Source organism: Polyodon spathula, chromosome 24, assembly GCF_017654505.1.
Source record: "Polyodon spathula isolate WHYD16114869_AA chromosome 24, ASM1765450v1, whole genome shotgun sequence".
NCBI classification, from domain to species: domain Eukaryota; kingdom Metazoa; phylum Chordata; class Actinopteri; order Acipenseriformes; family Polyodontidae; genus Polyodon; species Polyodon spathula.
Genome location: NC_054557.1, coordinates 15,128,577 through 15,151,833, shown reverse-complemented (window position 1 = coordinate 15,151,833; position 23,257 = coordinate 15,128,577). Strand labels below are relative to the sequence as shown.

At 40.1% G+C, this 23,257-nt stretch overlaps 1 protein-coding gene across 3 annotated transcripts in view; it reads left to right on the top strand.

Annotated features, from left to right (window-relative positions):
• Positions 1–3,254: 3,254 nt before the first annotated feature.
• LOC121298798 (uveal autoantigen with coiled-coil domains and ankyrin repeats-like) overlaps positions 3,255–23,257 on the top strand; it is a 36,080-nt gene continuing 16,077 nt past the window's right edge. The window contains exons 1-2 of one of the 3 annotated variants that reach the window (XM_041226017.1): positions 3,255–3,542; positions 20,123–20,253. In XM_041226017.1, the coding sequence (XP_041081951.1) occupies positions 3,495–3,542; positions 20,123–20,253 (179 nt within the window). In that variant the 5' untranslated portion in view covers positions 3,255–3,494. Of the gene's footprint in view, positions 3,543–19,053; positions 19,597–20,122; positions 20,254–23,257 lie in introns of those variants that run through there. The other 2 variants (XM_041226018.1, XM_041226019.1) reach the window with 2 other exon arrangements.

The following is a 23,257-nucleotide window of genomic DNA, read 5'->3' as shown; positions in this document are numbered from 1 at the left end:
TAACAAGAGCCATTCTTCATCCGCTAAAAGCTGTTCTTGTGTCCAGTGGAGATGAATTCTCAGAAGAAACAGCTAGCAGTGAAGAGCTTTAAAGCCGAGGAGACTCAAGGAGTACATTCTAACAGGGTCACATGACAACAGAATCAATTAGTTCAGCATTGTGAGCAACAAAGCCAGACAAACATGTTTACAGGGCTGTACACCCGGCACACCCTTAAACTGCAAAGAACAGGAGCTCAGGATGGTGGGAGTCTGTCTGTTGCACAGTAGGTGGGAAGCAATAGGACTAACACTGAATTTGAAAAGGCTTGCTGTAAAGAACTTTTTCATTTAGCAGAAACCACTTAGTGCTTTCCTTTAATATGTTAATTTATTTAGCTTTCTCTCTTTTTTTGAAACCACAAGGTGTTAATCACACCAGTTTAGTTATGCTATTTTGCAATTTAAAATTAACAGAAACAAACAGCTATCATTATCCCTACGCTGTGCATTGCTTTCCTAAAAGTTTGATCATTTTGATCACATTCTGCATATACAATATTGTACTGTTGGAAGAATTGTGAAAAGTATGAAACAACATTTATATATATATATATATATATATATATATATATATATATATATATATATATATATATATATATATATATATATATATATATATATATATTATATATTACTAAAGAATTTTGTAACATTTAGCTTGTTTTAAAATTCAACATCACAGTTTATGCACAATGATCTGAGAGAGTAACAAACTCCTGGCTCTTGAAAAACACAAGTCCAGGCCTGAGCGATCTTGTTTTTACAAGCCTCTAGACTCAAACAGGTTTTGTCTGTTGATGTGTTTTACAAATTCCCTGCCCTCTGCGCTGTGTGTTAGTTCCCAAAACAAACAGAGGCTTGATATATCCATGCAGGAGATAGATGTAAATATGCACTACTATCTTTATAGGTGAAGAAAAAACAGCATCAGCTGAGTTTGGGAGTCATTGAAGGAAAAGTACGAAACAAAAACAGAGAAAGCCCTTAAACCCCATTTAATACATGACATAAAATAAATCTACAGATTGTAAAATATATTCCCATTTTCCCCGTCAATCATAGCTTGAAAAGAAGTATAATGTCTGTCAGCATTTATACAGTATTTCACAATCCACAGACAAGCAAGTCCCAGCAGGAAAACAGCTTATATAAAGGGCTATATTGCTCTCTTCAAACCAGAGCAGGATATTCATCAAATCAAACTAGAGTATTGTATCATACTATGACATGGTAACATGCAAAACAAATGTATAATGGATTTAATAATACAGTATAATATTGGGGAAAAAACAGTATTGAAACCAATGGAATAGTAAAGGATACTTTTACTTATACAAACACCCATCTGTATAAATACGTCTCATTTACTGTCAACATGACCTAACCAGGAATTAACCACATTTACTGCATTGTGAAATAGCCACGGAGAGCCTTTAAAATAATTACACTTTTCAACACTTTATTTATTTTTTGAAAAGTGTAATTATTTTGGTGAATTATTGACCTAAATAGTATCCAGTTTTGCTAGTGATTGTGACCTACCTATAAGCTCTATATGTGCTTGTTTACCACAGTAATTTTGTATGGTCATTTTCCTCCATGATTGCACAATGAAATGACCTGTTTCCCATGTTTTTCAGGCCTCTCTGGGCTTTACAATGCTTACCTGTGCTTCATCAAGTTTTCACTATGCTTTATTACAGGTGCTTACACAGCTAATAATAATAATATAATAGCCTTATATTCTTAGCTACTAATTACACTTAAAATATGTACAAAAAAAAAAAAAAAAAAAAGTGTTTAATGGTTTTGTTTGGTAATCCGTATCAATTTCACAACAGAACTGTATAATGAATAAATTATGCTTCTTACAGTGTCGATCAGCATATATTATACAAACAGATAGTGGATGACTTTTAAAGTGGCTTCTGACAAGCATTGTGGTCAGAAGTTTTGTATGATTCCTATCTGTGGTTTTCTCCTGTGTATTTAAAAACCCGGCGTGACAAACAAAAATAAGTGCTTTACCAACACTTCTCAAAAAATAGTTTTAAAAGTTAAACTTTTGTGTTGCTACAGGAAAGTGTGCTGAAAGCCCTGAAGTTGGTCAGCCTTAACCCTCTTATAAACAATGGGGTTGTGCTAGTTAATCATGTGGAAAACTTAAGTAATGAGGTTTACAAAACAGGATGTTAATGTGAATCCCAAAAGCGTGTTTGCACAACAAACGCTGAAGTCAATCATCGTGATGCATTTCAGAAGGAAGCCTGTACAACATAAGGATGAAAAATGTTTCTTATCTGTAGCACTTGTGCAAACTGAAAACAGAGCACACAAAACAGCATAAAGACGCCCGGGTTTTAATTCAAGTTATCTTGTGAAATATTTTCAACAGTTCAATATGTTTAATAGTTGTGAAAGAAGGAATACATTTGGTTATGTTACAAAACAAGAGTTACAGGTGACGTTTAAATGGAGTAATCAGATGTGACAGATAAGAGGCGACACGTCTCTTTCCACTGGTAACTGCTTCAGCCAAGTTAGGCGGTGCTGAGATTCAAGATTAAAGTCAATTTACTGATGCAGTGATGCGTGGAGCTGCCGTGTGTCTGTAGAGATGTGCGACGCTTTACCACCTGAATTCCCTCAGGGAATCAGCACCGTTCTTGTTACCTGAAGAGGATGGGCGATGCATTCACCTGCGTGGCTCCAATATAAAACAACACTGCAGGAAGTATTGTGTGTTGTGATTCTGATATCAGTATAGCCAGACACTACCAAAAACAGCAGGCAATAAAAATAAAATAAAATGAAAATCAAAGAAAAACCACATTCAGCAAACAAATGGTTAACTAATCTAAAATACATTGTATATTTACTAAATATAAAATGAAAAACAATTTGCTTTATTTTACAGAATGTAAAGGAATACAATACATTCCATACTTTTAAACCAATGTGTATAAGGTATTTTTTGTAATGCAATACATAATTGAATACACTGGCGGTTAAAATACACAAACAAGGATGCCCGACACGCCTAGGAGGAGTCAGTGCAGTCCACAGGTAACGATGACGTCACGGGCCAGGGCAGTTTCTCCAGAACTACGCTCCAGAAATCAAGGTGTTTTCAACTCAGCCCTCGAAGGAAGTCCCGCCTAAATTCCTCGCTGATTGGTTCAACTAATAACTTTGGAAAAACAGTTCACCGCACTATTGGTTGTTGAAAACGTTTGTCGGGGAGTTGGTCTGGGCGTCAGGTGAAACTTACAAAGTAAGGCGGTGTGTGTGTGTTTCTGAGCGCTGGGGCAATTAAAGGGAGTACTGTACCTGGCGATCGAAAAGTTCAAAGAAACTATCGGAACTGGCCACCCCCTCCTCTCCAAGGAAACGCTCTACTAACTGGTCCAGCAACGGGATACGGGGGGCGAAGGTGTTTTCCTGAGAAGATGAAGAGCCTAAAATCCCGATTGAAGAAACACGAAGTAACAATCACTGTAAGTTCAAAACCATGTCTCCCTCCCTCCGTCTCTCTCTCTCTCCTCTTACGCTAAGCGACGGAGCATGTAGACGTGCTGCAGCAATATGCGAGATCCTGAAGCGCTTGTGGAGTGAGCGTGTAATACAGTGTTATTAGTAGTGCAGTCCGAAACTTTCTGTACAGTAAACCAGGCTTGCTGTGATTTTATATTTGACATTTTCATTGCTAAGCCACATGTTTCCTGCTGTTAGTTTATATTTAAAGCACCCTTCTATGTTGTGAAAACAGTTGTGCGTTTGGAAAGCAACTGGTTGCTGAATGATCAGTGATACTCTTATTTTATTTTGTCTTTGGATTTAAACCGTGAGGGACTTTAAACTTGATTTAAGGAATTTAAACACGGTGGTCTGTCTGTTGCTTAATTGTAATTTATTTATGTATTTGTTTAGTTATTGATTGATTGTAAAACACAAAGGTTTTTTTTTAATTTTTTTTTTAATTTGAACATGTACCAAGTGTTTTAAAAAGGGTATGGACTCAATTATACACAGGGCTAACCAAGCACTGCATCATATACCAGGCAGACCACACAGTACACCCCACCAATCCAGCCCTTTATCAAACTGAACGCTGCGTGCTGTACTGCAGTATCAAACAGTACACAACAACGCTTATAGATAATCAAGAAGCACGTCATCATATTTTATGACTAGCATGTTGTAATGAGTTATTCTCCAGACTCGCATGTGTTGGACTCCCAGACTTACCATAATGTTTTCTGACATTTGTGGATAGAACTGTAACTGAACTGCCAGGTCAAGATCACCAGTGTTTGATAGGTGTTTTTTATAGCTCTAAACAGTCTTGAAGCAGGCCTATTAATTCTTTCGACTGCAGTGTGATGTAACGTTGACTGCAATTCACTGCTGGCTAATTAAGAACTGCATTTTAACCCTTTCAGTCCTGGTGGGATCTCAAGCTCCCTCCTTATCTTAGCACAGTTTAGCGTTCTTTCAAAGTCCCATCTACCAAAATGTATAGCGGTATGTAAAACTTTATTTTGTGTGTGTCCAGTTAAAGGAGCTCCTTTTTGAAATTATAATAACTTCACTTCACCACCTTCGGAGCGATAAAAGTAATTCTGGACTGAAAATGTTAGATGTGCAGTTTGAAAGAAGTGGCACTTTAACAGTTTAAAGAGCTAACCTAGGCTGTAAAATCTGTTTGCTTCGGTCTTATTGGTACTAGTTTGATCGAGAAAACCCTTTGGATCTGTTGTCTACTGTGGTTTGGAATATGCAGGTGCTTCAAAGACAATGCTCTAGCTGGCTAGTAGGGGCTCTGCTTTCTTGTAACTCTGTGTTCTTGTAGTCCACACAAGTGAGCTTCAGCAAAGGTAATATTCTCAGCACACTGACAGTTTCTCACACTAATGCATCAAACATGATGGACTTTATCCTGCATGTATTCTTTGTGTAAACTTTTCACCTTAATAAACTGTATTATAAATACTCACTCGGAGATGTTTTTATTCTTGACATAAAACACGCTGACAATTTAATAGGTGTGAAGTATTTTCTGGCAGCAGATTTCATATCTAATAAAGGAAATTTGACCTTTTGAAGATCCTAACTAGAAAGAGAGAAAAAAAAAAACAGAATCCTGCATTGCAGGCCCAGTTCAACCCCTGTCGTGCCTCACAGCTCAGCAGACTCGTCTGCAAGGTGTTCGTTATGTAGATGTGCTGTGTGTAAACATGCACACAATCATCACAGCGCTGCCTCACAAATGAACTGTCGACCCACTGCAGCAAGAACTGTCTAGTTGGTGTTTTGGGCTTCTGTCAAAACCAATACTTTCAACAGTCTCTCCAGAGCATTACTCCACCCGAAGAGAAGGTGGTTTTTATTTTAATTGAACGGTAACAACATAACTTATTTTAATTCCACAGAATTACACAGTGGATGATTGCTGCTTTGCACTGTGCACATGCCGCCCTGACAGTGTGACAGTCAGTAGTTGAGATGCAGTGGGCCCCTGTCTCTCCCACCAGAGGCTGACTAGCTGTACTCCATCTCTGCTTTGTATTCAGATGGAACATTCCATTCACTTCTGTGCTTTCATTAAGAATCCAGCCAGTAAAACCCTGACCGTCATGCATGCAGTAATTAACGTTGCATACCAAAAAAATAAGTTTCAAGCTGAGGCTAAGGTTTGCTGTTTGAGAGCCAGTTCGGAGGCTTGGGAGAGAGGTGCATGTTTTCGTGTGCAGGGATAATTGTCACAGATAGTGGGTTCATGATTATAGAAACTCTGGCACACAATTTATTGTGCAGTTCTGTAGCCAGCTGCCGCCTTGTTAACTTGTGTTAATAATGACTGTGCAGAATTATGAATGGCTGAAGGCAATCCAGAACCCATTGTAAGGGCCTGGCCTGCCCCTTTTTAGCATTCTGCCATAAAAATATTTAAGGTGATAATGGAGCAAATTCCACTTGGCTGAGTAATGAAATCTGTGCCCAGATTTTTGAAACTTAAATTCTTAAAAGCTTAACACAGAGCTTCACCTAGAGATTGTAATACACAAGAATAAGCTGCTAAACCCATTAAGATTCACAGTCCAGTCCACAGTAGATGAACAGTATGGCTGTTTTGCATAAGATGCAGATGCAGATTTTCAGACAGGAGTACAATATTGTAACAGTATAAAATTAGCATGAACAGTGCTTGAACATCTCTCTCTTTTCCTGAAACGAAATGGATCCATTCTCGATACATGCTGTTACAACTGTATTATCTGGAAATGCAGTATGACATGCATGCTCAGTGTGAGCACTGCAGCCAGCAGCTCTTTTGATACGGGTTTGACAGGATTTCTTTCCTCACCCACTCGTAGGCGCAGGTCAGGTTGTTTGGAGAGCTTTGGGGACACCTGAAAGTGACATGAATTCAGAAGAAAACAAATCTGCCCTGAGACAGCACACATGATAGATTGTCTTGTGTGTTTAGTGGATTCATTGTGGTTAAACTTGTGCTTTGGGGAATACAGATCAACCCAAGCGCTTTTAGCAACCCATCTGTGATGAGCTTAAGGCTTGTCTGACGTGTTACTGTGTGTGCGTCTGCATTATAGCCGTCAAACCTTATAAACCTGAAACAGCTACTTTATATGTGGTATCTAAATTGACATTATTTAAATAAGCTCTTATTCCCAAACTTGGTTAGGAAGTTATTGGTCAGCATTGAGATGCCCTGAGTCCTGGGATATAAAGTGCCTGACTCTGTCTTACTATCACAGGGGGCAGACTGGCAGTGCTTTCTCTACAGCTCAGAGTGCATTTCAGCTGATTATTCTGAATTGCAGTAGCCTGTTTGTGAGTGTGATTTTCCCTGGGTACCATTACCATCATTGACATCGAATGATTTGGTGTGCGAGACGACCGTGAGAACATGTTTATTGAAGGGCTGTGCTAATCAAGGATCTGGAAAGAATGGGTTTTCCCTCCTTCGTTTTAACCCTCGATAAAGGGATTGGGTGGAGTTTGAAAACCGCTTGCTGCTTGGTGAACACTCCTTGTTGAAGTTGCAGCCAGGTTGGCTTCATAGTGAGGAGAGCAAAGCAGCTGATGTTCCCATTAGCCTCATGTGACGCAGGAATGCTTTGTTGAGAGCCATTCGTTTATAAAGAGCTCTGTGATCTGAATTGTTTTGTTCTCATGGGGTGTGGGAACTTTTATGTTCAGTCAGTTTAACTGTGATATTTTTCGCTTTTATTTCTTTGACACAGAAGGATATACGTGCACTGAAATACACAAATACGTGTTTCTGGTGAGGCTGAGGAACAAAAGCTACTTTATTTTCTTATTATTTTAATTGAACATCCACTTAAAGCTGCAGTCATGTTTCAGGTTACAATGATCTCTATTCAGTAGCAATACAGTGCAAGCTGCATCCGTTTCACTTCATGATGCTTTTGTACTTCTCATGATAAAATTGTTGATAGATTCTGCCAGGTGGCCCCAGCTGCATTGTAAAGAACATCATGTGAACAGTTCTACATGATTCCATGTTGCTGATCCCATACAGTTTGTCATGTTCTGCCTTGCTTTCTAACTGTTCTAGCTTCCAGGAGGGGTGGGGAAGAATATTGGCGTTGGAAGCCCATATTGTGCACTTAGCCCTGGGTGGCACTGATCTCATGCTTCCTCACCTTTCTTCTAATTCATTTTTTGCTGGGATAGATACTGTATGATGGGGAATTTATATTGGCTTTTTTGGTGGTTTTGATTGGGTCGCCAATAATACTTCCACCAATCAGAGGGCTGCATACAGTGAGCGATCCCAGACTCTGTAGCACAGGTTAAAGGAGTGCTGGACAAGGGAAAGAATAGCAGATGTCATAGTGGATATGGGAATGGCAGGGATGAAGCCAAATGATGAGATCAAAAGTTTTGTTGTTTTTTTTTTTTTTTTACAAGGGGTTAATTAAGTAGTAACCAAAATTGTTAATGCCAGACTTGTTGGACAAAATGGTGCAAATTTGCTTTTGATTGTTATTGTTGATAAGTTGTAAATACGAAGACAGCCAATGTGCAGGTATCCATAAACAATATGTTAAAACAAGTTCGCTCTGCACCGTATAAAAATGAGCTGATTTAGCAAGACCTTGCTAGTCTATTAACCAGTTATTATTTCGAAGCAAATACTGTCCTACAATTACTGAATGGTACCGTGATCATTCCACTGTGTTATATTAGTGAACCATAGCTATGTTTTAAAACTGAGAGTTAGCAAACGCCTATCGTTCAAGCTTACTGAAGTTAGTAATCCTTTCCAATTACCGGAACCTTAAAATGAAGGGCCATATTAGAACGATAAATATTATACCTGATTTTCAGAAGGTCTTCTTTGTTGTTCTCCAAGTCGCTGCAGTGTCATTGTAGATGCGATAACGAGTTACTGTCAATGAGATACTGTTTTAGCAGACACATTTCATTAAGTAAACATGTATTTGAATGTTTTTTAAATTAAAAGTATAACTTCAAAAACTTGTAGCATTTTTCCTTGTGAACGTGCTAAGGGAAAAATGGCAATTAAAAAAACTGTGAAAATCAATACCATATTTAATACCAGCCAGAATTTCCCGTTGTACTGTCAAGGTTAGCATGGCACACAGTGACCTAAGCAGAAGCAGCAATAGAGGATCTTACGGAGCACACATATTAAACAGGAGTTAGGAATCTTGCTCTTTGGGAGCCAAGCCTGAAAGGGAATGACCTAATCCTGAAGACCTCTCGGGAATTCAATGGTTTCCAGATGAAAGCTTTCTGTCTGCGTTGGTTAGGGCAGGTCAGTAAGTCTTTTGAAAATAATAACCAATACCTCACTGCTTTTGTATTCGAAGATTGGATCAGTTAGACTTACCCCCCCTAAACACACACACATCTACTTAAATACAGGAATTCCCTTAAAGATGTTGTTTGTGCAGCTTTTATCGAAGTGTCTGGATCTTTTCATATGATCTAGGAGAAACGATCAGCGTCTCTGAAATGCTGTGCTTGCGAGTGTGACTTCACTACGCTGCTCTGCTCTGGTTTCAGTTAGCTTTGCTTTTGGAAAAAACCACATGGAAGGCATGTCTGTGGAGCAGGAGAGGAAGGAAGGGGAATGTTGTGACACCTGGGAGTGTTGATGAGAATTCCTCCTAGTAGCTGTGCATCTCTCTGCTGCCAGCGCTGTTGTTTAGTTCCTATCGCAGTTAGGAGCTTCCTCTTCTCACATTCAGTACTGAAGTCCCTGCTGCTAAAACAGAGGAGCGTGGGGGTGCTAGAGCCGTGATTACTGTCGGTGTGCATGTATCCAATGACATCTCCAGCTGGATTTCTGCGTTGTGAATAGTAGTGTGAGCTTGTACAGTATGCCACAATGCTTTGCACTTTATTCCCTGGCTAGTAAAACATGCCAGTAGATTTTTTTCTAAATGTTATATGAGTAAATAAATACATTTTATGATTACTTTTTTATATATGATTCCAGTCCTGAAAGGGCTATAATAAAAATGCATCTTTGCCTTGTCTCAAGGGCAAAATCACAGGAACTGAAGACCAGGAAATTCTGCTATTTGTAGTCTGTTTTGTTATCATTGTTGTTATTTTTTAAATATATGTATATATGTGTGTGTGTGTGTGTATATATATATATATATATATACACACACACACACACACACACACACAAACACACACACACTTGAATGCTTCTGGAATTTGTCAATTCTATTTTAAATGTTTTCAAGGTCATATCTATAGATTGTGTGTGTAAAATCATCCACAAAGTAGTGAGCCAGGAGTCGCATGGACTGGAAGCCTTTGGGGGAGAGAACAAAAGCATAAATAAACATGGTCTTTCACTTTCCATTTAACTGATACAGACTACTTTCTGTGGCTAGCCCCAGCATGGTGTTACTGCAGTTTCTTGGAAAAGGCCTAGTATACTGTCAAGTGATTTGCCAAGGCCTTTATTTGAACACTAGCTTAGCGCTTCCTGTTCAGATTCTGAAATCTCGTCCTCTTCACGGAGTGGTACTGTTTGTACAGTTGCTTTATTTTTTTTTTTTTTTTTTTTTTTGAGCTGTGTGGCACTGAGGGCAGTATAGCCTCCATATACACAGATAATGCAGCTTGTACTGTGAAGCTTGATTATCCTCCTGGGGCGATGCCTAGCCACGCGTCCGGGTTCAAAGAAACTACTGTTTGCATGGAACTATGAATGATCCCAATCTGCATACTTCCGGCAGAGGTCATTGGTAGCACTCGCTACGAAATGGGCCGTAGTGGTCATGCTATCACTAGAACACCTGCGCGTTTGATTAGTGAAGCAGGTGCTTCGGCTAGGCGATGCGCAATAGCTGGAGATGTTTTTACAGTCCTTTATTGTGTTGGGAGTCTCTTCATATTCATGCCATTATGGGGACAGATCCAGTGGGCATCAGTCAGCACCCTGCTGAATAATCATCAGTGCAGATTCAGTCTCTTCTGTAATGAAAATGATGAAAGGCACAATCACCAGAGAAGCACAATCACGAGTGAAAGAGAGAAAGAAATCATTGCCTGCTTTGGCAGCGGGATGCGTGGTTCATTTGGTTAGTTTTAAAGATAAAAGAAACCTTAAACCGAGTTAAATCTCCCCTTTGAACCGTCCCGCTGCTTCTTTTTAAACTGCGCCCAGTGATGTCAGACATGCATCTGGAAGTGATAGTGTGAAGATGTTTTAGTTTTCATTAAATCATATACTGCACATGCTTTTCAAGTTGTGCAGTTTGAAAATCCATTGTTTCAGTGTTTAATCTTGTGAAGCTTTGCTTCTGTGATGGCATGCAGCGGTTATAAACATCTCATCAGCAGATTTCCAGAGCTGCTGCTGCTGTCATGGAAAGAGATTAGGATAGTGGTGCTCTGTGCAATGAAGGGCAGACGACAGGCAGTCCCTTCTCCAGCAGACCTGACCTCAAAGCACAGTTCCCAGGCAACGGCACAGGACGGCTTGTGGAATTCAGAAAGGTAGAAAAGCTTAGATTCAAGAAGTGACTCGCAAAGACCTCAGCATGTTAATATTTTACGTGCAGAGATATTTATAATGTAACAGTAGACATGATATATAAATTCGGTGAAATGTTTGTAACCCACTGCTGTGTAAATCGAGATAATGGTCCCTATACAATATACACGGCAGTGGTGTTAATACTGTATGATCCGTATGATAACACAAAATCTATTCATTAATCTATTACCCCTGCCCCAACCCTTACTCTAATCTAGTGGTGTAATTGCACAATGGAGAGTGGAGAGCAAGTCTTGGTGTAGCTTATTGTACTGTGTGGTGTCTCTGTGTTGCTTATTGCACTGTATGGTCTGCCTGGTGTCAAACAACCCTTTAACCCTCCTGACGTCTTGCTTAAGCCTGTATCCTTTAGGGTCCTTGTGCAGACACCCTTTGATACAGTATTCAGAGTGGGATATTATCCAAGGTAGGACAGTCTTAACAGTGGACGAGGTGCAGTTAAGCAGGGCTTTGTGTATCTATTGTAGTTTCTCACATGTATCTCACCTTGGAGGTAATTGTTTCAGTCTTTGACATCAGACTGTCATCAGACAGTCTTGTGGATGATTCCCTTCCATATATAATAAATCAATTGCTATTTCATTCAGTGCGGTTTCTATGAGTACACTTTTTAAAGCCATTATTTTTCCTTTTCTAAAGGTTAAACAGTGAATGGGGCTGTTTAAAATGCAGGATGAACCTGTATTGCAGACAAACAGTCTAAACTACTCAGGTATCTTCATCAGTGTAAAATGAAGTCAGTCAGGGAGCATCATAGAAGCACTTCATTGCATTCATCATACCCTTATTTGTACAATGTATTGCACGTTTTAGAGGCTTTAGGAGATGGGGGGGGGACTAAATAACATCATTACCTATCAACTGGCCTTCTCTGTCTTACTAAAGTAAGGAAAACCAGCCTTTAGTTTCCAGCTTTTGGACTACTGTGTCTGTCTTTTATTCATTTGCTATTGACTCAATTTGCTTACTGACTGTAGCGCTATTGAAATGCCTGATGGTAAAACAGTCTCCTTCAGATGCTTCTAGTCTCCAGAGTTCTGTCTGTTAATCAGCACATTGATCTGGCAGCTTTGATTCTGAGGTGATACAGCAGGGTGATGCTGGAGCTGTGCCGTGCCATCGCTTGTATTGCACACCATAAACCAAGGTGTTCTGTACGGCTGATAGCACCTACATTCCCACGCAGGCTAAAACCCTCCCCACAGTCCTTTAGTTGAATGCCACAGCAATCCAGGAGTTGCATTTTTATTTCCCACCTGAGACATAACCTTTATGTCTACCCTTACTAGGAACATGCAAACCGATATGTTGATGATCTCCTGTAAGTGGAGTGGGGTTATTGTATTGCAGTATACCTGGGCTGTGTCTTTTGATTTTAGGGGGGTTTTATGGACAGTAATCGGGGAAAGGAAACTCTTTCCATACAAGTGATCACTTTCCCTTGATACTGCAAGAGAACGCCCTTATCGGCACATTTAAAAGGCCTATTGTACAGGAGCTTAGCTAATGGGAGAAATGGCTAGCTGTATTTTCGGTATGGCAACCCTGCGGTAACTGATATTCTTGTCTTTTTTTTACCATTATCGTCACACCCTACGTCTCCGGGTTTGCAAAGATAGCGGTTTAACACATTGGCCGTTCTTTTGGGATTTGCGTGTGAACCTGATAATCTGGTGGCGTTGTTTTAGAAAAAAAAAGATTTCCATGGCTCATTTATAATAGCAAAGCATTGATGTGTAAACTAATACGATTTTGTTTTGTGCTTTGCTGTATGGGCCTGGGGGGCAACATTCTGCTGTTTTTTATCATCTGTTTTTTCACAGGAATCTGTAGAATGATTCCTACCAAGCCCTCTACGATATCGAAAGACGAGGAACAATATTTGGAGGCAGGGGGTATAAGATCAAACATTACCGTAGTCTAGTAGTATGTATAGAACATTGTTATTTTTTTCATCATGTGTCTGCATGTGTTTCCCCCACACATAGCTTATATTTGCCAAAATGCGTTTCGAAGCGTTTTAAAAAGGGGCAGACTTATCTGTTTTAAATGTTGTAATATATAAAGCAGGTACTGATGTGGAATTGCGTTGTGTTCCTCCCTTTCTACAGTATAGGAAGAGGCACTAATCCTTTTTCATTGATCCAAATGTTACATCTAAAAAGGTTTGACAGTTTTACTGAAAAGAGAGAAATGCTTCAGGGGGAAAAGGGATTGAAATAATTTTTTTTGTCGTCTGGCAGACCAAATAAAATAAAACAAGCCATCAATGTACAATCCTGCCACCTTTTTAATACAGTAAGCTTACTCGCTGAATTATAAACTTCTGTGTCTGTACAATCTTATTCTCTTGTACTAACAACTCAGTGACTGCACAGTCCATTCGCTATGTTGTACAGTGGTGTTAAGCTGTCATTAGTGCTGATGTTGGCTCCCATTCTCGAGCAGTCTGAGTGTACAGTGTGTTCCTGTATGAACAGCCATGGGAGGGCATACAGAGCCCTGGAAACTGAGAGCTCTGATGAATGGAAAGAGTTGTCTTTCCATTTCCGCGTTTGAAATATCGCAGTTGGTATTAAAGTTTTCCTCTGTGCACTACATTGACATCAAACGACCGGACTAACTGAACTTGCATGTCTGGTTGATGAGACTTTTGTAGTTTTTAAAAGTGCCTCACTTTTAGTCCTGCAGCTTTACTAGGCTATGTGATTCACTGAAGTCAGCACCATATGTCATGTGACGACTTAGTGAGTTTAAAGGGACAAGCTTGTGTGCCTGGCAGAGGTTCTAAAAATTCTGCTTCCTGTTGTTGCCTTGCTCAGGACACTTCTTGTTGAGCTTAGTGCTCATGAGTTTGTAAAGGACAGCAGTAGCTTCTACTGGTAGAAAGGTTCTAACCTGTGCTGAGAATTCCAAATCGCATTCAATGCCGAGTCAGAACTTAGTCATAGCTTGGTGTATGTTTCAGTTATCGAATCCTCTTGGTGACTTTTTAAAGCGCCCTTTGGCCTCCAAAAAGGACCTCGAACATGCCACCTCTCTGAGTACAGCTGGCATACCAGAGTGTAACCTTTTAATCTTTCCCCTTGCACCAATCTGTTCCTAGTCAATGTAACAAATACATGAGAAATATAACAAATGCAGTGTTTCGTACATCCACTGGGGACAGTGTTGCAGGAGGAAATATAACAAATGCAGTGTTTCGTACATCCACTGGGGACAGTGTTGCAGGAGGACAGGTTAATCGCGGTGCTGTATTTTGATCATTTACACAACATCCTGGTAGCATAGAAAAAAAATACACAGGTCTGAAGAAAAATGGCAAGCGCTTCAATATCTGTATAAACCTGGCAAAGTCATAGCATTTCTTTCTTTGCTTCTGCGTGCCATCCAATAGCTTGGATGATAAATAGTGCAGCGTGTTATTTCTGTACTTGGAGATGGATGTTGTTTTTGCATTAAAATATGTGTTTACTTACTGTGATGTGGCTGTAATGACTTGGTCACAAAGATCTCTGAAGTATCTCAGGAATCTTTAATCATGGTTGTTTTGATAGGTTTGCATTCCTCTGGTTTATGAGGGATGTTTTAGTTTTCGAATGCCAATGGTGTTGGCTGTATTTCAGAAGTTTTCTAGTGATTTATTTCCTATTATCTGAACCTTCATGTACTCTGTCAGCATGACTGCCAGATGTTCAGAGAAATGTTGTTTTCAAGCTAAAATACAGTAAATATCCAGCTGCACAATTTCAAGAGCATGGAAATAAGAATCCCGGCAGTAACCTAAACCAGTCATTTCAGATCATGGCCGTCTACTCTCTGACACGGCAATGGTTTTCCAAGTGCGCCCTTTTCCTCCACATGGTTGAATTTATTACTTCCCCTTTCCAAAATTACTATAGCAGAGTAATTAATCTTAATAAGGTAAAGAGGTGCCTGACTGAAGGAAATCGAGTTCCTAGTGTCTCTCTTTTTATATGAAAGGCTACAGCTTTAGGGGTAGCAAAATGTACCAAAGTGCTGCGCCTGTCGCAAACCAGTTGGAAATCTTGCGTGAAATGTAAACAAGCGCAATGCTGTTGGCGACTTTTTGCGGGTGCATTTGCAGTTCCTAATGTAATCAGGGTTCCTGCATACATTTGCAGAAATGGAGTGGAGACCGTAATGAGATTTACTAAAGCTGCTGGCAGTTGCAACACTTAATTACAATTTGCATCGATTTGTTTTGTTCTTTTGAAAGCGCGTTTTAAACAGTCGCAACTGTTTCTGGCATTTCCCAGTCCTCTTTTTATCATGTGTTGCCAGTTGTGCTCAGTGCGTTTGAGGTGAACACCCTAGTACTTTAATTTCACTTGCAAGCCTTGAAAGCAAATTTCTATGACATGTTGGGAGCAGTAGACTTTACACGTGTGACACCAACCCCTCCAGCTCATTCTGAGTATCTGTATAGGACCACGATCTATTTTGTGTTAACATTTTTATAGTTGAGCTGAAATCTCCAACTGTTTAAGAGCAGAAAACAATTAAAAAGACTTAATTGAGCTAATTATTAGTTCAGTTGAGGGTTTAGTTAAGTAATTGAAAGCTCAGTTGGAATGAAAACCAGCCCACACTGGGGTCCCCGAGGGTCAGGATTGAGAACCACCACCAGTAGATCTCATGATATGGAATTTGTTCAGAGACTGACCGATCGTGACCGGCTTCAGCAATGGCTCATCTGCAACTTGCAAATCAGCAATCTGCATTGGGACCTGAAGGTACCTCACTGCTGTCTGCAAGGAAGGTGCCAGCGAATCAGATTGTGGAGAGGGGAATGCAGCTTCAACCTTTAGCCTGCGCTGTCTGAAGCAGGCAAATGCCTGGCTCAGGAGGTTATAGGTTCACATTCTGCGAGTGGATAACCTGGAACCACATCCGAGCTAGAAGGATCTTGACACATGTGGTCCACAACCTTTGTAAGAAGACGTGTAATATGAATCTACCCCTGTGCAGACTCTGGTGGTGCTTTCAAAATTGAGGAGTTAGAAATGAAGGTGTCTGCTGGACCACTGCTGGCACAACATATATTACAGTTTGTTTCATTTGGTTATTTCCATGTTTATTTTATTAAATAGAAATAACCAGTACAAATGCTACCAAGGCCTCTGGGGTTGCAGTTATTTGTGGGTGTACTGTACAGTGTGTTCTGTTTTTCAGTGAAACCTCATTTTTACATTGGCTTGATTTGATCATGTCGCCTCCAAAAATATCAGACTGTTTAAAAGCCTCAGTTCAGCACCCCAGTATGGAGACGGCATGTTTTCTTGTATCCATGATTTGTAATACAGTTTCCTCAATAAGCCATCGTGTATGACATATTCAGTTAAACAATATCTCCAATGCAAATCCATGGTGGCTCCTTTTGCGGTTCTGTAATTTAATTTGTCCCTTGCTGGTCTTTTGCAATGAAATAAGATCTTGTTCAGAGATGAGAACAAATGGGTTTGGCAGCTGTTAAGCGTCATGCTAATTCTGTTCCGACTGCATTAACCTTGTTGTCAGAGAACGAAAGGCAGAAATGTTAAGTGCCTTTGTCTTCTAATTCAACAGCATCAGCAGTTTGGAAAATATGTTGTTGTTTTATTGTCTGTTCCTGTAAACCTCATTTTTCAATAAAATAAAAAAAAAATCTTAAAGAACTCCGGAGCATTCTTGGAGTCGTATTCACGGTTTGAAGCACTCTCCAGCACTCTCTACACCCTCCGTAGAGATTTCTATATACAATCCCATGGCTTTCTCTCTTTTGTTCTTTAGGTCGATGCCTCCCTTGAAGGATTGTTTTCTTATACTGCCATGTATGCATGTGCTTTCATATCTAACTTGCTAATTTTTAAGATTATAATAATTTTTTTAAGATATGCCTGGTATTATGATTGGGTCATTATTGACAGTGATTGGTACTGTAGTTATTGACAGTGATTAGGTAGTTATTGACAGTGATTGGGTAGTTATTGACAGTTATTGGTACTGTAGTTATTGACAGTGATTGGGTAGTTATTGACAGTGATTGGGTACAGTAGTTATTGACAGTGATTGGGTAGCTATTGACAGTGATTGGGTACAGTAGTTATTGACAGTGATTGGGTAGCTATTGACAGTGATTGGGTAGTTAACAGTGATTGGTACAGTAGTTATTGATAGTAATTGGTGCTGTAGTTATTGACAGTGATTGGTACGGTAGTTATTGACAGTGATTGGGTAGTTATTGACAGTGATTGGTACAGTAGTTATTGACAGTGATTGGGTAGTTATTGACAGTGATTGGTACGGTAGTTATTGACAGTGATAGGGTAGTTATTGACAGTGATAGGTACAGTAGTTATTGACAGTGATTGGGTACAGAAGTTATTGACAGTAATTGGTAATCTATTACTTGACATAATGATCACTGTTGCAGTTGACTGTGCGACCCTGTTTCTGGCACTGAATAATAAATAAGTGACTCACTGTCACTTCCTCCCTCCCTGTAGAGGACTTGGTTACAGCACAGCTCAAATATCGGCAGTGACTTCATATGTCAAAATAGTCTTCTGACCACATGGGTGAGCATACTGTCAACCCTGTCATGTCAGGCTAATGTCCTCGATGCTGAATGGTGTATCTGGCAGTCCTGTACTGCGCTGATTCCTGGTAAGCTAGATTTCACTGTTTATTTGTTTGAGAACATTGTGGGACTCTGAAGGAATGAATGTTGCAATGACTTTTAACAGGAATGATGCCCCAAACCCAGCTGTTTTAGTAAATTGCTATTCTGATATATAATGTATCACCACACAATAATGTTTTGCAACTTCTCCATATTTGGTAGAATTGGTATGCTCCATGAAGGAGGGAAAATATACAGTTCTATTCCTCAGAAGTGTCTGTGCCTGATATGGGTGAGACAGAGAGGACATTGACCTGTTACTAATGGCTATTACTCAGAACTGCACTACTGTATCCTGTTCCTCTTAATCATTCATGTGCCAAATGACTTCACTTTGGGGTTTTATCTTTGAGTAAAGAGCTGAGCAAATTAACAGCAAATGGCTTGATAACTGTGTCTTAATTCTGTCCACCACCTACAGTACTCCACAAGTGCACATGATCTCCTATAATCCAGAGATTGTTTATTTACAGTCTAATTAAATATCTTTGGGGAGTGTGATGTACTGTACCTGCAGCTTGGTGTTACAAACTACTGCGGTCAAATAGTCGTCAAACAATTTGAAAGGGGACACCTAACCTTGCACGTTTGTAAATCTTTCTGTGGGCCATTTCGCATGTTTTACGGTGCCAGTAGCACTTCTCAATTAACAGACCACTAGCCAGACTGGCTGCAGTTATAACATGAAACCTAGCTGACGTAGATCCAGAGAGAGTGCAAATTAAATGCCTAGCCCCCCACCCCCACTCCCCAAGTCCAAAATAAAATGTGACATCTTCCATTGAAAATAGAAAGAACACGTTGTTTACCACGAAGGCACCGTCCTGTACGGTTCTGTCCACAGACAGCTGATTGTAAAAATTTGAAATTGAATCCCGGTATCGTGCGTCGGGATTACCGGCTCTGCTTCCAACAACATTAATAGCAAGCAGTTAGAGCGCTCCTGCAAGAGCGCTGCTGGGGGTCAGCCAGAGCCTGCTTAAAACTGTCACTCTAATCCCTCTAGGTGAATATTTCTAGATGCTCAAAACATACCAATGCTAGCAAGGTTCCTCCTTGGTGTGCCTTGTTTGCTGTCAAAAGCCACCGATATACCATTACTCACGGTCCTGGCATGCTCAGAATGTATTATTAGACCTGTCTTCCTATCTGTCACTGGCAAAAGGTTGAAGGGTCAAAAAATAAAGAGGTAACCAGTCTGAGAGGCTGTCTGCATAGTGTTTACTGGGATATTTTAGATCCAAGTGAGACCCATATTTACTCACAGGGTAAGCCAGCCTGCCATTTAGCTTTTCTTGCATCGCAGAGAGCAGAGTAAACTCCTCAAGTCTCTGCTTTTAGGAGAGAGGAATAAACAGTGCGTGTGTGACAGGGACAGCCTCAGACAGGACTCGGTGTGAAGAGGTGGAGCTATGAGCTACTGTATCTGGCTCAGGCTGTCCCAGGGAAGCAGGCAGTTTTAATTTGGGAAGAAACTTTTCTATTCTGTTTTTTTTTTTTTGAGTTATGAAGTCTCAAGAGGATGCAGCAGGCTGGGGAAGTTTGCGCAAAGTCTCAGCTTGGCTCTTTAAGGGTTGGGTCTGCAAAGCTGGTAAAAAGTTTTGAAAAGATTGCACAAGCTGCAGCTCGTTTCTGATTCTGACAGTGTGCCTCCTCTGTTGCTGAGAAACAAGTTTTAAGATAGAAGAGAAGCTGGCTTTGCTAGGACTTGCATTACTGAACAAGATGAGTCGGTGGCTTATGTGTACCTCCTCATACATTGTAGGTATTTATTGATTTATTTTTAATTAGCAGTACATGTACACGTCATTGGCTGAAAAGATTTCAGGTCTGTGCTGATGGTGGAGTACAGTGTGCTGGCAGTGTAACTGAAATGTGTAATCTGTGCTTAGGCTTTTTTTCAGTTAAATGTTTGAAGAGTAATCATGCTTTGAAATTAGTTTTTAAGTAGTATAAAAGGATCATTATTTGTTTCTTGTCTTTTTTTTTTTTTTTAAAACCCTAAAAAAATATACTGTATGTTCTCATGTGTTTAAATATCTTTTTCTGATGCATGCAACTTGGCATTCAAATTGAATAATTTAATTTAGGAGGGAGAAAGTGATGCAGAACAGCCTTTTGAAAAGCATAGGCAGGTTTTATGTGTTTTTTTTAGTTCTAAAGACACCTTTTGGGGATGTGTGCTACCTGCCTGAAATGCTTGTAACAGATGTGTTCCCATTGGACCATTTTTGAAGCAGATGCACATTTCCCAAGTTAATTGTCTCCCTGTTTTATTTTCTCTCTCTAAGAATACGGACTGGAACAAGTACGATGACCGGCTGATGAAGGCAGTGGAGAGGGGGGAAGTGGACAAGCTTTCTGCAACTCTTTTGAAGAAGGGAGTCGTACCCACCAAGCTTAATGTGGAGGGACAATCCGCGTAAGTAACAATCCTCCTCACCTTGCTTGCGATTCGGCAATCATTAGAGATCTATCTGGGGAAAAGAAAAAAAAAAAAAAAAAAAAACACGCAAGAATTTAACAAAGTGGGCAAAGAATATTGAGAATAAGGCATTCTAAGGCTGGGGTATTTGTTTAGTGACTTCTCCACAAATAATGCAGGTATGCATTAAAAGCAACTGGCTTGAGACCAATTCTACCTTGAAAAGTGAACCTTTTTTCCTTGCTGGTTATCTAAAAAAAATAAATAGCGCCCCCCCTGCAGGCGTTGTCTTCCTGTGGAACGACCAGAAGTGCTGCATTATTTCAGACAGAAACTCTCTGAAGGGATCCATCAGCCAGCGTAGTTGTGATCCGGTGTGTTTGCATGTACATGAAGCATAGTTATATTGCTAAAAAAGGAATGATGGTTTTGTTGTCTTTTGTTTGTCCTCCCTCTCCTTTTCTTTACCTGCCTGTTTTTTGTTTCTCTTGTTTTTGCTGAAACATGCAATATATCCTCCATTCCTCTTGCTGGGCTTGTACAGCACATGGGGTCACTCTTAATTACGCCAAGTTCACCAATGAGAAGACTAAAAATCATGTGGTCAGAGGTCGAGGCAGCGTAGCCTTTGTGGTCAGGAAGTGCTTTTGAGCTGGATTGAATGATACATTTCAGCAAATTCTATTCAAGCCAGTGTAATTCCAGGGTGAAGTGCCTTGTGGCAATCAGCAGGGTTATCTTTAGACTGACTTGTTTTGAGAGCTGTTATTGGGAGCACTGAAGTACGTGTACAACTTCCTGCCACTTCATAATAGAAAACAAGCTTCACTGTTTGTATTGATGCATCACGTGATCTAGAAAGAGTTTTTCCGACAAAACAATGGAGATGCATTATTAATCTACCACTTTTGCTTCTGTCATATCTAATAGGTATACCACAGCTGTGCGCAATATAATCTGTAACTAGGAATGCTTCCCTGGGTGTTGATGATGATAAAGTTTACCATTTCCTCGTATCTGATTTTAACTTTTTTACTGTGTTGAGTCCTTTTACAAGTATCCTTTTTTATTCTGCACATAATAAGTCGAGACATTTTGCACCTTTTCTTGCCAGTGGAAAACTTCTTGCTCCTTGGCACACAGTGTGAAGAACATTGTCTGGTAATAAGGTGCTGGAATTTCTCAGTATCACCCGAGGTACAGCTCCGAAGTGGACGGTATACACAGAACATCGCAAAACAGAACCCTCTGTGTTTAGTGGCCTCGAGCAAGCTCTTGAGAGATGTGGCGGTCAGCCGAGGATTGCCATTGAAGCCTTTATATTGTGTATGGGAACAGAGCGATGGTACAGGAAAAACATCCAACGACTTAATTAGTAAAAACAAAAAAAAAAAAAAAAAAAAAAAACATACAAGTCACACTTGACTTTCATTCTGACGACTCATCATTGTCATGAGTTCCACCCGTCAGTCTCATTCCACCCGCATGGGTAGTTTTGCTAGCAGGCCTCCTCCTCCTCATATTTTCAGTGCCCACAGTAGTCACTTCCAGCACTCCGCTGGGCGTTTCCCCAGCAGCCTCTTGCTGCAGAATGCTTTGTCACTGCTCACTGTTGTCCTGATGGTCCTGACTCTTTAGTGACACAGAAAATAACGAGTTTTAACTTCTAGCTGATTGGAGTGCAAGGTCGTAAACCTCGTTGGGAAGAATGCAAAAATGAAAAAAAAAAGCTTCCAAACAGTAAAGTAATTAATATAAATGCAGCGGCGCTGCCAGTATTGGAAGTGCATTGCAGTAAAGTCTTTTGTGGCAGGTAATGTTTTACTAAAACTGATTTTAAGGTCAGCAGAGATGCACTGCTTATCAAAATGTTATTCTTTGCAAGACCTGATAAGAAAGGAAAGGTCACCATTTTAATAAACCTTCTCTCAGCACAGTATGCACCCTGGACTTATCACCACCTTTTTGTTCTTGTTCCATCTAAGAATACATTGTATTTGTAGCACTCTTTGTTAGGAGCGTTCTCTTTTACCATCAGTGTCATGCGGTGATGGCAAGGCGCATAGGGTTTCTTAACATGGGTCTGTCATCAGAAAAGATTTAAACGTGACATGAATGAACATGAAGGATGGTGCTTGCTGTCACCGTGTATTAAATAAACTCGGAGACTTATAAACAGAGGCAACAGGAGCACATTTTGTAAAATTTAATCTTTTGTACTATAGATTATTGTTTGTGATTGTTTTGCCTAGAGCAGTGTGGCTCATCTCTGCAATGAATTAGTCACTTTTTTGGGTTAAGTGGTGTCTTGGACCTCACGCTTTGTGATGCTATGGAAGAATGTACAAAGCATTACAACATGGCAGGCAGAGGCCTCCGAGTAAGGACAGAAAGATCCTTTGACTTCCACGATGGGTCATGCAGTAGCGGATGGTTGTACAGTAGGTGTCCTTGCATTGCCTGGCTGAGCCACGTTCAGTATCACTTTCCACTCTCTGCAGTAAATCACATGCAGCTGTTTGAAGCAGTTCCTGCTACACATTTATCTACTAAACAAGGATTAGCTTGCTTTTGTTTCACCTAGTCCACCTAAACGCCATGCCTGCGCCAGTAATTCTAGCTATACACGCAGAAACAAAAAAACAAATAAATAACTGCTTCCGAATCCTTGCGTATTTGTTAAATGGATGCTTGAGTTTTCGCTGATAATAATAGTAAACACTGTTTTCCGAGTGCTGAGATCATGCATTAAGGCTCAGCATGAAAGTAAAACCTCAAAACATTACTGTCTGTGAATTTCTAAATGAAAACCTCCACATCTATTTACATTAATGCAAGGACTGAGAGGGAAATACATTATGGAAACCTGAAAAGGCTCATCCAATATTAACCACGAGGCATGATGCATAGACAATGTGTTCCTGTGCTTGACTAGATGAGTGTGACAGTTATGTCCCTGCTCGTTGTTATTGCTTTCTTATGTTGAGAGGTTCAGAGGCTG